The sequence below is a fragment of the Polypterus senegalus genome, chromosome 2 (assembly GCF_016835505.1).
Source record: "Polypterus senegalus isolate Bchr_013 chromosome 2, ASM1683550v1, whole genome shotgun sequence".
NCBI classification, from domain to species: Eukaryota; Metazoa; Chordata; class Cladistia; order Polypteriformes; family Polypteridae; genus Polypterus; species Polypterus senegalus.
Window position 1 is genome coordinate 207,540,377 of NC_053155.1, and position 18,125 is coordinate 207,558,501.

General features: G+C 36.8%; 1 protein-coding gene across 1 annotated transcript in view; it reads left to right on the top strand.

Annotated features, from left to right (window-relative positions):
* Positions 1–17,145, top strand: part of med4 (mediator complex subunit 4) — a 32,323-nt gene extending 15,178 nt beyond the window's left edge. Inside the window, exons 5-7 of the mRNA XM_039745240.1 lie at positions 38–124; positions 8,030–8,161; positions 14,955–17,145. Of these exons, the coding sequence (XP_039601174.1) occupies positions 38–124; positions 8,030–8,161; positions 14,955–15,127 (392 nt within the window). The 3' untranslated portion in view covers positions 15,128–17,145. The remainder of the gene's footprint in view (positions 1–37; positions 125–8,029; positions 8,162–14,954) is intronic.
* The last annotated feature ends 980 nt before the right edge of the window (positions 17,146–18,125 follow it).

Here is an 18,125-nt window from a genome sequence, read left to right on the forward strand (position 1 = left end):
TCTTTTGTTTTTCCTTTCCCTGATCTTTTTATTATAGGAAGTGTCTCCTCTGAAGAAGTTATAAAATATGCCCATAGGATAAGTGCAAGTAATGCAGTATGCGCTCCCCTCAATTGGGTGCCAGGTAGCTTTTAAAATTGTTCTTTATTTGCCATATGACCATGATCACAAGTTAATATTTTGTCTCTTATGTGCTTTTTTTTCTTCCTCATTTGTTTACTAACAAATTTAGGGAGTGAAAACATTGTATGCTTTACTGCGTGGTGGCTATTGATTTATAAAATGTTGTTGGATATATGGGGAGATTCACTCGAAAGAGACCCCAAATTTTGTGTAATAACTGGTTAGAACGAAGCAATCTGAATGAAACAATGTGCAATGTGTATATGGAGCTTCGAAGAAGCCAGGATGCCCCTGCATCAGAGCAGTGAGGTAGGCGCCGGACAGCAGTTGCGACGTTTAACCTCTGTTTGCAACTTCTGGGTACATACCACATGTACTCAGACTTCTCATCAGGATGGTGGTGTACAATATTAAGCGTCTACAGTGTGACAACCTACTGAGTCACCAATTCATTTAAGTGATGTCAGAATAAACTGGATGAACATGAGTTAATGGAAGGTTACTTCCAGCAAGATGGAGCAACGTGTCACACATCGGCAAGGCAGAAACTGAGTCCTCCTTCGGCACCAGGGTAATTTCAAAGGGGGTTTGGCCACCATGGTCGCCAGATCTGACGCCACCAGACTTCTTCCTTTTGGGTATGCTCGAAGGAAAAGTCTATTGGAACAAGCTTCACACTGTGGAAGATTTGAAGGAAAACATCCAACGTGAAATTGCTATTATTTCCTCCCCCCAAGACACTTGCTGATACATTGAGGAACATGGAACGCCACATCGAAATGTGTTTGGCAGAAAACGGAAACCGCTTCCAGCGTCACATGTAATGCAATTGATTACGCATACGTCAATGTATATACAGTATTTTTTTGGTTAAGATTGCTTCATCCTAACGGGACTTACAACAGAATATTCAGGGCCTTTTTCGAGTGAATCTCCCTATGTAATATAATAGCTTTTTTAGTGAACTAGCTGCCAAAATATTATGTTAATTAACTGAAAAAAAGTTTTGTTTTTGTTTCCTTATTGGTTAAATATTCATTTGAAGACTTTTAATGTTTTAGTAGTCTTGAGCAGAAGAGTTACGCTGCCAAAAGCTGCAAAATAACAAGTGACTGTGTACTTGCTTGGTAATATACACTTTCTTGGCAGACTTGCTCATTAACACAAACAGTCTGCTTCTGGAAAAATAGCCAGTCATTGTTGCTTTAACTTAACAAGCATAGCATTCAGACATAAGCAAGAGGTTTAGTTGAAGTTTCTGAAAATTATATTGGGCTAGACATGTGAATAAAGTAAGTAACTTTTACTGTGGTATGATTGTTGGTACCAGATGATGTGATTTTGACATCTCAGAGATGATAACTTTGCTGGGATATTCATTCAAACCAGTTTCTAACATTCACGGCATGAAGCAGTAAAAAATAACAAGTGTGCAAGGTGTAGGTGGAAATATTTTTTTTAAAAAGTGAGGTCAGAGAAGATTGGCTAGACTCATTTAAGCATGCAGAATGGCCTCAAACATCTCTTTACAACAGTGGCATACAGAAGAGCATCTCTCACTGTATTGAAATGTAGAGCCATTGGGCTACAGCTGCAGAAGATTACATCAGGAAGGATACACTCCTGTTAGCAAGGAAGAGGAAGCTATAGTGGACATCGAACCTGCTATATCCTAACTACAGGGTCAAGGGGGTCTGCTAGAGCCAATCCCAGCCAACACAGGGCACAAGGCAGGAAACAAACCCCGGGCAGGGTGCCAGCCCACCACAAGGCACACACACCTCCATACACTAGGGACAATTTAGAATCGCCAATGCACCTTTCCCGCAGACACGGGGAACATGCAAACTCCATGCAGGGAGGACCTAGGAAGTGAACCCGGGTCTCCTAACTGTGAGGCAGCAGCGCTACCCACTGCACCACCGTGCCGCCCTGCTGAAATATTCAAATGTTAATTCTTTATTATGTTAACCTTATAGGCTTGAGATATTTTTATATTTTTACATATAAGCTACATAAACATACATTGAGAATTGGAAAACTATGGTATATATGCATCTGTGCAAAAGTACATTTACCTGGAAAGTATCCTGGAAAAAAGTATTTTAGAAGGAGAGAGATCTATGAATATTCTAGAAAAAAAAATAATGTTGCTTTTCTGCTTCTGTTGTCAAAAGTCTCAATCATGATCTAAAGAGAAAAAAAATATTTTTTCACCTAAAACGCCTAAATGCCAAGATAATATTTGTACAGGAGACTCACTTTACAACTAAGGACCAGTTCTGGTTCGAAAGATTGGATTAGCCAATTTTTTTCACTCCAGTTATACAAAGAAAGCTAGAAGTGTGAGAAATGTAAATACATAAAACAATCACATTTGTAGTATCAGTTGTAGTACCTGGTCCTGAAGGGTGATATGTCATGATGATGGATAATTTATTTAAATCTAAAGCAATCTTGATAAATACACACATAATGTGGATGATGGATATTTCATCCAAAATGTATTTGCAACTATTCCTAATATGAACACTCATAAAATTATAATGACTGGAGGCTTTTTAATTGTGTTTTAAATTAAGACCTGGACAGGTCTTCAATAACATTGGTGATAACATCTAATACATCTAAAAATATTTTATAAGGAAAAAAATGTCAAATATGTTAGCTCCACTATTAACAACAGTTGTAGAAGCTAGAGACATCAAAATTCTACCTCAAACTTTTTGTCAAGCAGTATTATCTTTCCAAAGAAAAATAAGGACTTATTACAGTGTGCATCATACAGACCTATTTCACTTCTGAATAATGATGTTAAGGTAAACTTCAAAGTTCTAGCTTTAAGGATCGAGAAAGTACTTCATTCTATAATATCACTAAGGCAAACTGGGTTTATTTAAGGCAGACACTTATCTTGTAATCTTCGTTTATTTAATGTAAGATACTCACCCATAAAATCTAACACACTAGAGATCTTATTATCTTTGGAAAAAGCATTTGACATGGTTGAATGGGAATACCTATTCATCACAATGCACACATTTGGGTTTGGCCCAAACATATGTGCATGGATGAAACTACTTTATATGGTGTCCAGAAGCCTTTGTTTGTATTAAAATTATTTCAGACTATTTCAAACTAGAATGTGGGACTCGACAAGGATGCCCCCTAACACCGCTGCTTTTTGAAACTGCCATTGAACCAAATATACAAGCTATAAAGAACAGAAAATTGACACAAATTGATTAATATACACAATCCTTGTCTGCAATAGAAATAAAATTGTGCTGTAGTTCTTTATTTGCTCTGGCATGTGCCCCATAGGATGGTGGTCTGTAGGATGACGTTGGGGATCAAGAAGAGGAAGAGAGTGAGGGCAGAGCCAAGGATCAAATGGTGGAAGATGAAAAGGGAAGACTGCAAGGTTGAGTTTAGGGAGGAGGTGAGACAGGCACTGAGTGGTAGTGAAGAGTTACCAGACAGCTGTAAAACTACAGCAGAAGTAGTAAGGGTGACAGCAAGAAGAGTGCTTGGCGTGACATCTGGAAAGAGGAAGGAGGAAAAGGAAACCTGGTGGTGGAATGAGGAAATACAGGAGAGTATACAGAGGAAGAGGATGGCAAAGAAGAAGTAGGATAGTCAGAGAGATGCAGAGTTAAAGATGCTAAGATATGCATTGGGTGTGACAAGGATGGATAGGATTAAAAATTGAGTACATTAGAAGGTCGGCTCAAGTTGGACAGTTGGGAGACAAAGTCAGAGAGGCGAGATTGTGTTGGTTTGGACATGTGCAGAGGAGAGATGCTGAGTATATTTGGAGAAGGATTCTAAGGATAGCGCTCCCAAGGAAGCGAAAAAGAGGAAGGCCTAAGAGAAGGTTGTTGCACTTCTACATGATGATCACCCTTTTCTACCCTCTCAAACCTATAACGTATTTACTGTTTGGAAAATGAATTTGGAAAATGAATTAAAATACTTAGAGAAATGTATATAAATAATGTATTTGCATCCTATGAATAATTGTGCTTAAAATTTAACTTCCCATCAACACAATTTTTCCACTACTTTCAAAACAGAAACTTTGCTTAAAGGAACCTGCCCAATTTTCCTTATCTTCCACTGATTTCTATTCCAGAAGACATACTAACCAGTCTTGAAGACTTGGACAGCATCTGAATAATATATAAAAACATTGTAAAGTACCTTCCTTTCGTAGATCCCAGGGTATAGTAGGGAAAGAATCTTTCACTTGTCATCACAGAAAATGAGTGGAAGGCAGCCATACATAGAATACACTCTAGCTCAATAAGTGCATAGCATTTAATCATTCAGCTTTAAAATATTTTATCAATCACAGTTATTTCCATTCAAATTGTGTAAAATGTATCCAGGCCAATAGTCAACCTTTGAACATTGCAATCTAGCTCCAGCCTCACTGGGCCACATGTTTTAGATGTGCACTACATTAACATTCTGGACAAAAATCTTTGAATACTTATCAGACAGACTTGGTGTTACAATCATTCCTGTCCCATTAATAGCTGTGTTTGGTGTATACCCAGATGGTTTTAAAGTGGAGAAGGACAAACTGATTGTAATTGCCGTTTCCACATTGCTAGCACATGGACTTACCTTGCTCAGCTGGAAGAATCCCAGCCCACCTGTTAAAAGTCAGTGGGTAACAAATGTTCTATAGCAGTGGTTCCCAAACTTGGTCCTTGGGACCCACTGTGGCTGCAGATTTTTGTTCCAACCAGATTCATAATCAGTTACAACACCTGGTTACACTGGTCTCATTTAGCCAGTATTTTATTTTCTCAGCAGCACGATTTTTTTTTTACATTTATAAGACATTTAGAAATATTTCTCCTTATGCTACAGATTGAAATGTTTAATAGTCTTTTGTTGCTTTCATTATAGTTTGCCCTTTCTCTGTACAGTTTTCCCCCGTCGTTGTATGTTATTAATTACAATTAAAAATGAGCAGAGCAAACACCCAGCCAAACACTGAATAATCAAAGGCTGCAACTACTGCACTTCAGCGTCTGACCCACTGATTAGTAAATAATGGATTCATTAAACAATTAAAATGCCTAGAAAAGTAGAATGAAAATCAAGATGAACTTATTGTTAAAAAAATAATAATAATAATAATAATACATTGCTTCCATATTACTGCTTGGTACATTGTAATATATATGTATGTGTGTATATTTATTTATTTCTAGGTCTGGGCAAATTAACGCGTTATTATAGCATTAATTAATGCTGACAATTATTTTATTGCTCGTTAATGGAGTTTTTGTTATTATTTTTTTGAAAGCCTCGGTCTCGTTAGTGATCGATAGAGATCAGTGATCTTCTTGTTACAGCGCTTTTCAATGTGCTTTTGCTAGAAGGACAGTTAGCTTTGTTGATTTGACCTTGATTCCCTGCGTGTGCATGAGTAGCGAAGTGCAAATAGCTTCTAAAGTGGCATGTAGAGAGATACCAAAGTGAATTCTGAAAGCAAAATAATCCATGGATGACTTTTTTCGTATTACCACTGATTCGGACTCGGATTAGTTGGACTCCGATTTTGATGCAAGTGATCGGGAGATGTTGATCGAAAACAAAAGTGAGGTACCGGCCTCAGCTGATCGTGGTGGTGAACACGTTTGTGTAGCTGATGCACCTATGGCAACGTTCGCCTGGGAGGACAGACACTTATGATGACAGAAGGTATAAACCATATTGCGTCTCACTGCAACTTCCACCCCTGCGCGCCTTTCTCACAAAGACAGCCAGGCAGCCAGCCCATCGTGCAAACATATGTTTTATGTTGATTTATGTGTGTAACCATTGCTTTGTGTGCTTTTCAGAAAACTGAGTTTTTTGGAAAAAATATTAGCCTTCAAAGAGTTGCTACTGAACATAGACTTTTATGCTGCTCCCTGATAAAAGAAAATGTTTCTGCTGGTATCTTTTCAGATAAAAAAGAAAACAGATTTAGAAATGGAAGGTGCCTGTTATAATATTATGATCATGGGTCTTGGACTCTGAGGGTAACTTGTTTTTGCTACAGCAAACTAGATAAAACGTTAATGCCATGGCAGTGGCAAATAGTTTTGGTTTTATGTTTAATTTGATTTCATTAATGTTTAAGTTGAAATTTACAATAAATATTTAACTGCTACTATGTAAAGGGAATACTGCTGTTAAAAAGTACCATATTTGTTTAAAGTGTTTGCAAACCAAATACACGTAATACACTACTTTTGAGTTTTTATTAAATTTTGTGCATAACAATGTGATTGTTGTGATTGTCTGCGATTAATCACAATTAAAAATTTAAATTGCTGCCCAGCACTAATTTTTTATGCGCCTCAGTAACTGCCGCTCCGTCATCTTTGACCTAGGGATGCTGCAAGTGGTGGCTGGGCGGGGGTTTGGGAGCGATTTTGCTTTTTGCGCAGTGTAGTGTCTCTTGGGCGGCTCCCAGCAGTTTCACTGCCCGCCCACCACACACACCTGCCCTGTTCGTTCTAGGTGGGCGACTGGTATTAGTGCAAGCGGTGACCTCGTTGTGGCTGAACGGAGGCCATTGAGGGTGAACAGGGCGGCAGGGGATAGCATTGTAGTGTGCCTTGGATGACTGCCTGTTGAATGGGGGCAGTGGCCTCACCGTGTTCATTCTCGGTGGGCGGACTCTGCAGGCAGCATACTGTAGTGGATGTGACTGTGAGATGGGCAGCTGATGAACCACCTGTCGATGCCCCCATTTATTCTCAATAGCAAGCCTGCTTGTACTGTTACTCACATAGTAGGAAGTTGTCTCTTGTCAGTACATCAGACGTGCTGACGGGGGGTGCCTTCCTGCTGTGATAGCATGTCAAGTGCTGTGCAGAAGAGCTCATCTTAACCTTTTGTCTTCACCCTTCATCAGTGTCTCTGAAACACAAATCTGATGCAAGTGCTGGTGATAGAGTAAAGAAGAGAGAAAACATCACCATGGAAAATGAAGTAGAAATAATAAAAAGGTCAGAGAGAGGTGAAACTCCATCATTCATTGGCAGAGCACTTGGTTATAGTCTTTATTAAAATAATGTACCTGTTCCGACTTGCATACAAATTCAACTTAAGTACAAATCTACTGTACCTATCTTGTACATAACCCGGGGACTGCCTTATCAGAAATGACATTACTTGTTCAGGGTTAAATTACGTTACTTGTTCAAGGTTTTCTTGTAGTGTGTGAATGTTTGTATTTTATTCGGGTTTATTGTCTTTCATTCCATTTCAAAGCTTTGTGTACACTGTGTTTATCTTTATTTGGTGTTTTGCGAGAATATTGTCATATATGCCTTGTTTGTTATTTTGGATTTCTTTTATAGCACTTTGAGCAAGAGAAAGTTGCTATATAAATAAAATGTATTATTTTTATCATGTTCAGAGGATTTGAGAGCCTCCAGCAGATCTACAGAAAATAGTTTACAGTCCCAAAAAAAGTGTGACAGCTTTCTAGGTTCCAGGAAGAGAGGACAGGCCAACTTGCTTCTCTGTCACTTTTCCCCAGAAAAGCGAAAGATGCAAGTACCTTATTGTTAAGAGAAGGTGTATTTTCTGGTGTTTGAATGAAGGTATCTTCCAGTTATACTTCCAGAAACTGCTTATGAGCATTTTAATTTGTACATCAAACTAAAAATTGTTGAGCTTTCTATTACAAACTCATAACGAATGAACTTTCAGTAAACCAAATTTTAAAAGAGTTGTAGAATTTTTTAGCCACTCAAAGCACTATCTTATCAAACAGGTGAGAGAAGGACAGCTTGCTGTAGATTATGTATCTGTCTTCTATGATAATGGAAGTAAAATTTAATTTTGTCATGTAACAAAAAGTGAACAAAATTCAACATTGTTTCTGTAGGAGATCCAAGAAGGCCATACCCAACTGATCTGGAGATGAGGAGTGGAAGACTAGGCCAGATGAGCAACCTCTCAACCAATGGTGTCAATGGTCACCTTCCTGGAGATGCTCTGGCTGCTGGAAGATTGCCTGGTAAGTCTTCATTTAATTTTCATAGGCACTTCATTTATGCAACTCTTGAGTGTGTATGTGTATGTATGTGTATACAGTGCATCCGGAAAGTATTAACAGCGCATCACTTTTTCCACATTTTGTTATGATACAGCCTTATTCCAAAATGGATTAAATTCATTTTTTTCCTCAGAATTCTACACACAACACCCCATAATGACAACATAAAAAAAGTTTACTTAACGTTTTTGCAAATTTATTAAAAATAAAAAAAACTGAGAAATCACATGTACATAAGTATTCATAGCCTTTGCTCAATACTTTGTTGATGCACCTTTGGCAGCAATTACAGCCTCAAGTCTTTTTGAATATGATGCCACAAGCTTGGCACACCTATCCTTGGCCAGTTTCGCCCATTCCTCTTTGCAGCACCTCTCAAATTCCATCAGGTTAGATGGGAAGCATTGGTGCACAACCATTTTAAGATCTCTCCAGAGATGTTCAATCGGATTCAAGTCTGGGCTCTGGCTGGGCCACTCAAGGACATTCACAGAGTTGTCCTGAAGCCACTCCTTTGATATCTTGGCTGTGTGCTTAGGGTCGTTGTCCTGCTGAAAGATGAACCGTCGCCCCAGTCTGAGGTCAAGAGAGCTCTGGAGCAGGTTTTCATCCAGGATGTCTCTGTACATTGCTGCAGTCATCTTTCCCTTTATCCTGACTAGTCTCCCAGTTCCTGCCGCTGAAAAATATCCCCACAGCATGATGCTGCCACCACCATGCTTCTCTGTAGGGATGGTATTGGCCTGGTGATGAGCGGTGCCCGGTTTCATCCAAACGTGACGCCTGGCAATCACACCAAAGAGTTCAATCTTTGTCTCATCAGACCAGAGAATTTTGTTTCTCATTGTGTGAGAGTCCTTCAGGTGCCTTTTGGCAAACTCCAGGCGGGCTGCCATGTGCCTTTTACTAAGGAGTGGCTTCCGTCTGGCCACTCTACCATACAGACCTGATTGGTAGATTGCTGCAGAGATGGTTGTCCTTCTGGAAGGTTCTCCTCTCTCCACAGAGGACCTCTGGAGCTCTGACAGAGTGATCATCGGGTTCTTGGTCACCTCCCTGACTAAGGCCCTTCTCCCCCGATCGCTCAGTTTAGTTGGCCGACCAGCTCTAGGAAGAGTCCTGGTGGTTTCGAACTTCTTCCACTTAACGGATGATGGAGGCCACTGTGCTCATTGGGACCATCAAATCAGCAGAAATTTTTCTGTAACCTTCCCAAGGTTTGTGCCTCGAGACAATCCTGTCTTGGAGGTCTACAGACAATTCCTTTCACTTCATGCTTGGTTTGTGCTCTGACATGAACTGTCAACTGTGGGACCTTATATAGACAGGTGTGTGCCTTTCTAAATCATGTCCAATCAACTGAATTTACCACAGGTGGACTCCAATTAAGCTGCAGAAACATCTCAGATCCTGAACAGGATATACCTGAGCTCAATTTTGAGCTTCATGGCAAAGGCTGTGAATACTTATGTACATGTGCTTTCTCGATTTTTTTATTTTGAATAAATTTGCAAAAATCTCAAACTTTTTTCACGTTGTCATTATGGGGTGTTGTGTGTAGAATTCTGAGGATAAAAATAAATTTAATCCATTTTGGAATAAGACTGTAACATAACAAAATGTGGATAAAGTGATGCGCTGTGAATACTTTCTGGATGCACTGTATATAGATATGTGTGTGTATATATAGATATGTATATAAGTCTATACAGTGCAGCCAAAAATTATTTATATGGTGTGAAAAAATGGAAATTAAATTGAGGATATTGAAGAACGAACTTTAAAAACTGTCAAAATGTTACAATTGTGTGTGATGTAAAGAAACAAGAAAAACTTTTTTTCAAAGCATATTCTGGAAGTGTTTTCAAATTATGTAATTTTTTTACTTTCAAACAATTATTTTTACACCTGGCCATTGGAAGTTTCTCAAAGTCCTGCTTAGTATTTGTTAGGTCGTCCTTTGGCAGTAATAACAGCATGCAGCTTCCTTGGTATGCTTTAAACAAGGGTATGTATACTTTAAGGATGCATCTTGTTCTTGTATGATTTCCTCCGTATTGATTTACTTATTGATATTCAAAAAATACAAGTATATAAGTTGTAACCCCTGTACACAAGTAATTGTATGTTTACACTATAGCTCACATCTTTAAATTATTAAAACAAGGTTACAGTTAACAAATGCATATTTTAACTGTAATTGCAGCATATATTTTTGGCTGAATAGCCTCTGGCCTGTTGAAGTAGGTAAGGGAATCACCAAGTCAATTCCATCTGAAATAAAAATTGTCTTCAGTGCCGCTAATGTGTTGCAGCTGAGTGAGGTGCTGCTGCATGAATCACTTTCTATGGATTGTCTCAGCTGTGCGTACAGAACCAAGTACATCTTATGTCACAAGATGATAGAATGCAGTTCATACAAATTAAGAAGGAGACTTTAAATGAGCATTTTCACATTAATGGTCTAATACTACTTCATTTTCAGTGAGGTGTCCTGAAAAGTCTGTACAGATCTTTCAGCTTTAGTAGTACTGTGAATGATGAAAAGAACTTGATCCTTTCCCAATTTAATTTTAGTCATAAAAAGCTTCACTTTGAAAGGAAATGGAGAAAAGTTGGTTAAATGATCTGTACTAAATCAAAATGTGCTTGTTGTACTTGGTTACACAGTAAAATATCATTTTTTGTGACGAATAGCTGTAAGAGTTTAGAAATGCAACAGTTATTTTAACATTAGTTATAAATTATGTTTTTTGGGAAAAGAAAAAAACTATATACAGTACGTACCTTTATGATATAATTTACACAGGTGTGAGTATTATTTATGGGAAAGTTTTTGAAACACATTGTTTTGATGCAAAGCCATGTTTTTACACTCTGTTATACTCTGTTACCATTTAATATGTTGATTTAAAGAAACCTTCCTGATAGATTCAAGTGATGCACAGTGGTTACAAAAGTACCAACACAGTGTTTACTCTGCATTAAACCAGTCATTAAACACATTAAATGTTCTTTGGATATTTAAATTATGCATAGGAAATCTTTGTGATGTTAATGATGATGATTTTAGGGTATTATGTATTATGTAGGAGCCTTTTTCGTTACAGTTTGTTTTCATTTTGTGTTTTTTTTTCCATTGTGCAATATATGTCTCATGGACCAATATATAAGAATAAGGAACATAAAATATTTTTTTGACAGCTAATTTTGTTTTTACAGTAAATTGCGCTATTTATGCAGATTAGCTGTTCTACCTATCTAAAACAGGCTGAAATCAACATAGACCTCAGCATTAACATTTGGAGAGCACAATGCTATGCATATGTCTTCATTATATGCCATTTGGTATGGGATTTGTAAAAGCAATGTTAATGTTTGTGATGTGCCATCTTGGAATGGCAGAGACATAGCAACTGGATGGACACAAAGACATTTATCCTTTTATTAAGGTGGAATTTGTAGCACATTTATCTCGCTGCATTAAAAATGCAAATTTATCGTGTCTTATTCTGCAGCATAATCTCAACAAATTAAAATACAGAAAATGTAATCTATATAAATGCTGCATGTGAACACACTCAAGAGGTACATTTATTATTGGAATTTGCAGTGCAGTTTCAGCAAAAAGGATTCCATTGAAGTTAAGCACATAACCATTTAAAACTTAAAATTGTACATGAAAACATTTTTTATGCCATCCAAACAACCCAAAAAAAATAAAACCCTAGAATATATCAAGTAATAAAAGTAGAATGCATTTCTTAGGATTGAGTTTTTCCTAAATTGAATTTTCCACCAAATGAACTTCTTTCTGTTTTGCCTTTGTCTCCTAGTTTACTTGCAAGTAATATTGCAGTATGTTTGCATGACTAAAAATGCCTTTAACTTGTGTTTCCATGGTCTGATTTCCATGCTGTCCTTATTATCTTTACCCTATATGTAAAGCAGCTCCTTCTGCCTTTTGAAACTTTTTATTCTTGTCTGTATATACTTAGTTATACTAGAGCTTTTTGAATATACTTATTCTGTGATGCACATTTTTTTCTCTCATTTTGAGTTATTTAGTTTGACTGCGCTGTATTACTCTTGTAATAAAAAAGTCAGTGATTTCTCCCAGTATTACAATGAAGAAATAAACCTGTCTGTGCATGAAAAGAGTGCAGTTTAATGTAGTGAAACATTCATTAGTGCTCTAAGCTTGACTTTTGACATTTAAAGTTTAAAATGCAGAAATAAAGTTCAATAAAATACTAAATTTTTAATGTTAGTAAACAATGTACCTTTATGTTGGAATAATAGTAATTTTTGTCAGAAATTTAATGGAAGGACTGTTTCAGTAGTGCCGCCATACTTATTTTAATCAAGTCAAATGGTTTTATTGTCATACCATCCATACACAGTATTGCAGCATACACTGGCATGAAATAATGTTCTCTAGGACCGTGGTGCAACATATACATACTGTAAAACACAGGACAAGTGCAACTATACTAGACTATAGGCTTTGCACATGCAGCACTTTATAAACGTCATTAATGCAAGGCAAAGAGGTCCCAATGAATTTTCTTCTGCTGTGTGCACTATCCATTGTAGGACCCTATGGTCAGAGACACTGCAGTTCTCAAACCAGACAGTGATGCCGCTGGTCAAAATGCCGTCTGTGGTGCCCCTGTAGAATATGGTGTGATGGGAAGTGGAGACATTGCTGTGTTTTTTTTTTTTTTTGCTATGGTAGTTAATAGACCAAGTAAGGTTGGCTGTCAGGTGCACACCAAGGAATTTGACTGCTCATTGTACAGTATGGTGGGATAGAATAGACCTTCCTTAAGTCAATAATCATCTCTTTCATCTTGTGTACATGCACCAGTCCGCCAGTCGTTCCTATCTCCATTCTGTAAGCTGACTCATCCCCCATTGCTGATGAGACCTACCACTTTTGTGTCATCCACAAATTTAATGGTGGTGTTAGAGCTGTATGTAACCATACTATCGTGAGTCAGCAGAGTGAAAGGAAGTGGGCTAAGTACACAGCCCTGGGGAGCGCCAGTGCTCAGCATGAGGGTATTTGAGATGGTATTTCTGACAGAGACTGTCTGGGATCTCTCCATCTGAAGTTCAGGATCTATTTGTACTGAGAGGTGTTGTAGCCTAGTAGACACAAGTTTCCTGTAAGCTTCTGTGGGATGATGGTGTTGAAAGCTGAACTGAAATCAATGAAAAGCATTCTAGTATAAGTGTCCCTTTTTCCAGATGGGACAATCTCAGATGAAGAGTAGATTATATGACAACTTCACCAGAACAGTATGGGCAATAGGCAAACTGGAGAGGGTCATATGATGGATGAAGTCTGGCTTTCAAGCAGCCCAAAAATAGCCTCTCAGAGCACTTCATGTTGATAGGTGTGAGTGCTACAGAGCAAATTCATTGAGGCAAGAGAAAGTGGATTTCTTCGGAATGAGTACGATGGTGGTGATAAATGCCTGCCTCAGGGAAATGTTGAAGATGTATGTAAAAATGCGGTGTCTGTCAGTTGGTTTGCATATTCCCTGAGCACTCAGCCAGGTATGTTGTCTGGTACAGCAGCTTTCCGGAGGTTTATATTCAACAACATAGTGACTTGGATTCAATATCTGATCTAGTCACATACTTTGTAAAAATTTATGGTTTACTCCAGACTATCTAAAGGTTTGTTATGGTAACTGGTAACCTTACATTGGCATAGTTTGAGTGTGGGCATGGTGCTCTTAGTCGATGCATTACCTAATGGACAGATGTCCCATTAAAAGTTTTTATGCTTTCTGCATGACGCATTTAGGCTCCCTGCAATCATGTAATAAACTGCATGTTTAGAAAATGGGTTGATAATTTGGAATATGAACTTTCAGCCCCATCATATTGTATTAGGTGGGCTGATGCAACAGTGTAATCACACTTGTGTTATTATCTTTCCAGTATATTGTTATTGAAACTTGTAATTTTTTTCATCATAACTCACTCAAAGTGCTAATTTTACAGTTAGAATGTTCAGAATAAGTTTTAGGATCCTTTGGTAACCCAGGATCCTTATTTCTCTTTACACTTCTGGCTGCCAGAGTTTATATAATTCAAAGAACACTCTTGGTTTATGGTCATTAATGGACTGGGAAAAACTGTTGAAGATGTACATAATTATTTCATAGAATATAATCTAAGGATGAATATTTTTGGTTTTAGCATATTTTAGTCCAGAATATGGCAAGGTGATTTATCTGCATATAAATGAATTATTTTAGCCATTTTGTGTAATTTTTAATAGGGGGTTAATTTGTTCCAAACGATCCTGAAAACTACTACTACCAACAAAGTTCATATACAGAGTAAGAAATTATCCCAAATTGAAAATGCACCAGTGAAAATGAAGTGGAATACCCTATAAATCCAACCCATATTTAATTTTTATGCTGTTGTGTTGCATGCATTAGATTGAAGTTAATAAGTAAATTGCTAAGCAAGTGAACAATTATTTTTAATAAACTGACAAAAAAGCTAAACTGTGCAGTTACAACATATGAAAAAATAAAACTGAGTTGGAATTTAAGTGATGTGCTTAAAGGGTACAACTTCAGTGTTGCAACCTTGAAGCATGTTCAGGATTCTGTTATCAGCATGGTGTGGTGAGAATGGCTGAATACAGAAATATTTACAGATTGTTAAAGTTGTTTGTTGTACTTGCATAAAATATTCTTATTGTTTTTGTTTTTCTTTATTTTAGAAGTTTTGACTCCTCAGTATCCATGGCAGTCAGGTGACATGAGTTTGAACATGCTGCCACCAAACCACAGCAATGACTTCATGCTGGAACCACCAGGGCACAATAAAGAGAATGAAGATGATGTAGAAGTTATGTCCACAGACTCTTCAAGCAGCAGCAGTGATTCTGACTAGATAATTGGGAAGGAGTCAACAGAAAGAGAGATGAACTCTTACATATATTTGCTGCATTTTAGCAGCTTTACATTTGTTTAGTTGGCAGTTGCTGCCACTTGAGACACTTAGAGAGAAAGCATGAGCATACCACTGTGGGTCTACAGAAAAATCCCATTTGGCTGGGCTTCAGTTTTCTTAATGGTCATCATGTAAAACTGTTTTGAGGTGTTTGTTCTGGCTTTTGCTAAAGCTTTTAGAAAGAGATGTCAAACTAGTTGCATTCCTCATTGGAAAGCCGTGTCTGATTTTTACTTAAAACATCTTTGATGGCTACATTAGAAGCTGGGTGACATTTTCTTGGTGGTCATAAAAGAGATTACTGAGATTTGTTACAGGTGATACACAGAAACAAATTAACTTTTTTTTTAACATAACTTTTTTGGTCTTTTGATCTTTTTTCTGTAGTATATTATAAATATTTGTAAATTAAAACAAAAACTATCCAAATGTAACATACTGCTTAAATCTGTTCATAACTGATGAAACGTATACAAGTATTTTCAAAGAAGGAAGTTATTGTCCTGTTTTCAAGTGACAGTACTTGTTTAATTTTTTATCTAACACTACAAGCATCATTTAGGAATTGCAACAAAGAATATCTGCATTTCTAGAGGCACACATTCCTCAGATATTTGGGATGAAACCAAGTAAAGTATTATTTTATGTTTGAGTTGTCTGAATATTAGTCTGGCAATAATCACTGTAACATTTAAGCACAATATGTATTATTTTTGTAGTCTATAGCAACACACAAACTAAACCACTTCTCTGTTTCTTTTTCCGTACAGAAGAGAGATAAAATAATAACTAATATTTTTAGGCATGTAGTTATTTTTATTGCCATTTTCCGTTTTGTGAAGGGTAACATGTTTGTCTCATTGTGTTTGGTGGTTTTACTCCATTTGGTGGATAACTAAATGTGTGTTACCTTATAGTTAAACAACAGTGAGACAGGAAGTTGGCCAGTTAACAGTTTTCTAAAAACTCAGGTGTGCTTTTAAAAGATTAAATATGATTGTTATGTTGATTTACTTCTGTACATAAAAATGTTTAGCAATGCAAATAATTATGAAACTTGTTTTATGAAAAAAAAAACTTTTTTTCTCTTTGAATAACTATTTCAGTGAAAGGTTAGATTTAAGCAGAATGACAAGGTAATGAACAATAGACTTCTTCTTATCCATTTTTCCTTATCTACCAAGGGCGCTGGTAATTCTCTAGGGTGCTATACCCAAGTGACTTTCCATTAAACTAGAACAACGTAACACATCTCAGCAATATTAAAAAAGAAGTAACATTTAAACAAAAAGTAATAGAGCAATTTGAAGTGCCCTTTAGTAAAAACTAAATGTACAAATGAGCGCTCTTACCTGAATGTCCTGCAAAATTTTTAGAATACTGAGCTTCCTTTCAGCCTAGAAAATATCTCAACAGGATAGTCATATACTGAACCTCACATTCTCTAAAATGAATTCCTGTTGAAAGAATGGGCGGACAGATAAGATGAACAAAATTGCTATTTAGTTTGCTGAAGTACTGAGGTGTGAGATCACCACCTCTCAAATTTTGTGTTAATCCACCAAAATGTTAGTGATACCAAATCATTGATTTAATGTAAATCCCGAGTCAGAGGGCAAATTTCATAAACCACTAGCAGCATTCCATTTAATTTTCTAAACTTAGTTTGCCAATTGCAGGAAGTTCCGTTTTTTTTTAAGCGTTAGTCCTAGGCCTTGAATCATAATATTAGGATTTTTTTTAAAATATGCAGGGTTATTCAACTAGTAAATTCTTATTTATCTGAGTACATCCAAATTAACTGATGACATCCTTTGGTTATATACCGGGTCTGAGTGGGGAAATGTTTTTTTTTTTTTGTAATGTTTGTGTGAAATTTATTTTTGAAGAGTTTCTTTCTATTTGTACCCCCTTGTCTTCACTGGAATTTATTTATTAAAACAACAGCTGGCAATAGATAACCTTTTTATACTGTAGTTTTAAGTTCCCTGCTGATGTCTTTCAGTTACTGAGATAGAATAGGGTTCAGCTCTTTCAGCATTTCCTCACAGTGTATACCTTGCAGTGCTAGACTACCTTATGGATTTTTTTCTAAACATTTTACATCCTTCTTATAATATGCAGAGGGAAATGATTCACAATATTCCAGATGTGGCCTCACAACTACATCATAACACATATGGAATTCTGGTCCTTGCTTGTTTTTTATTTCACACGTTTTTTTATTTGTTTAAAGATGGATTTGCTACTGCCGAACTTCATATTGTATTTTTAATTGTATATTAACCGTTATCCTATTCCAGAAAGGTCAAATTTAGTATGTTGGGTTAATCTGCATGGCAGAAGCCAATTAAAAAATGAATATTCTAACCATGGAAATCTCAGTAGGACCTAGGCTTTACTGCCAAGATGGTAAAACTTTTGTTGAACAGCTGTTATGTGGTAAATTGCATTTAAAACCTGCTGATACCTACTATATACATGTGGAATTACACATTTCTTTTTCAATATACTTATTTTACCAATGATTACCCTAACTATGGCATATTTGAAAATCCACCTAGTATATTTCCTCAGAATTAAACACCTTTCTTGTAACATTAGTTTTATATTAATTAATAACATTAACATTCAAATGCCTAGGAATCCATCATGAGTTTATTGGGAATAACTGTTTATATAGTGTATTTTCACGCTTGACTGTGTCAAGAATCATCTGGCAAATATCAATACCATGGTTTGGAATAGATTGTTAAATAACATGACCAATGGATGATGATATAACTTGTGTAGTTCAATTCTCTGGGCATAGCCAATTAATTAACAACACTGCCAGAAAATTAGAGCAGAATGATTAACTCCTTGTAATCTGTCACAGATAGGCAACAAAAGTCAATGACCAAACTGAGTTTTCCATCTGTCAGTGAAGAACAAAACA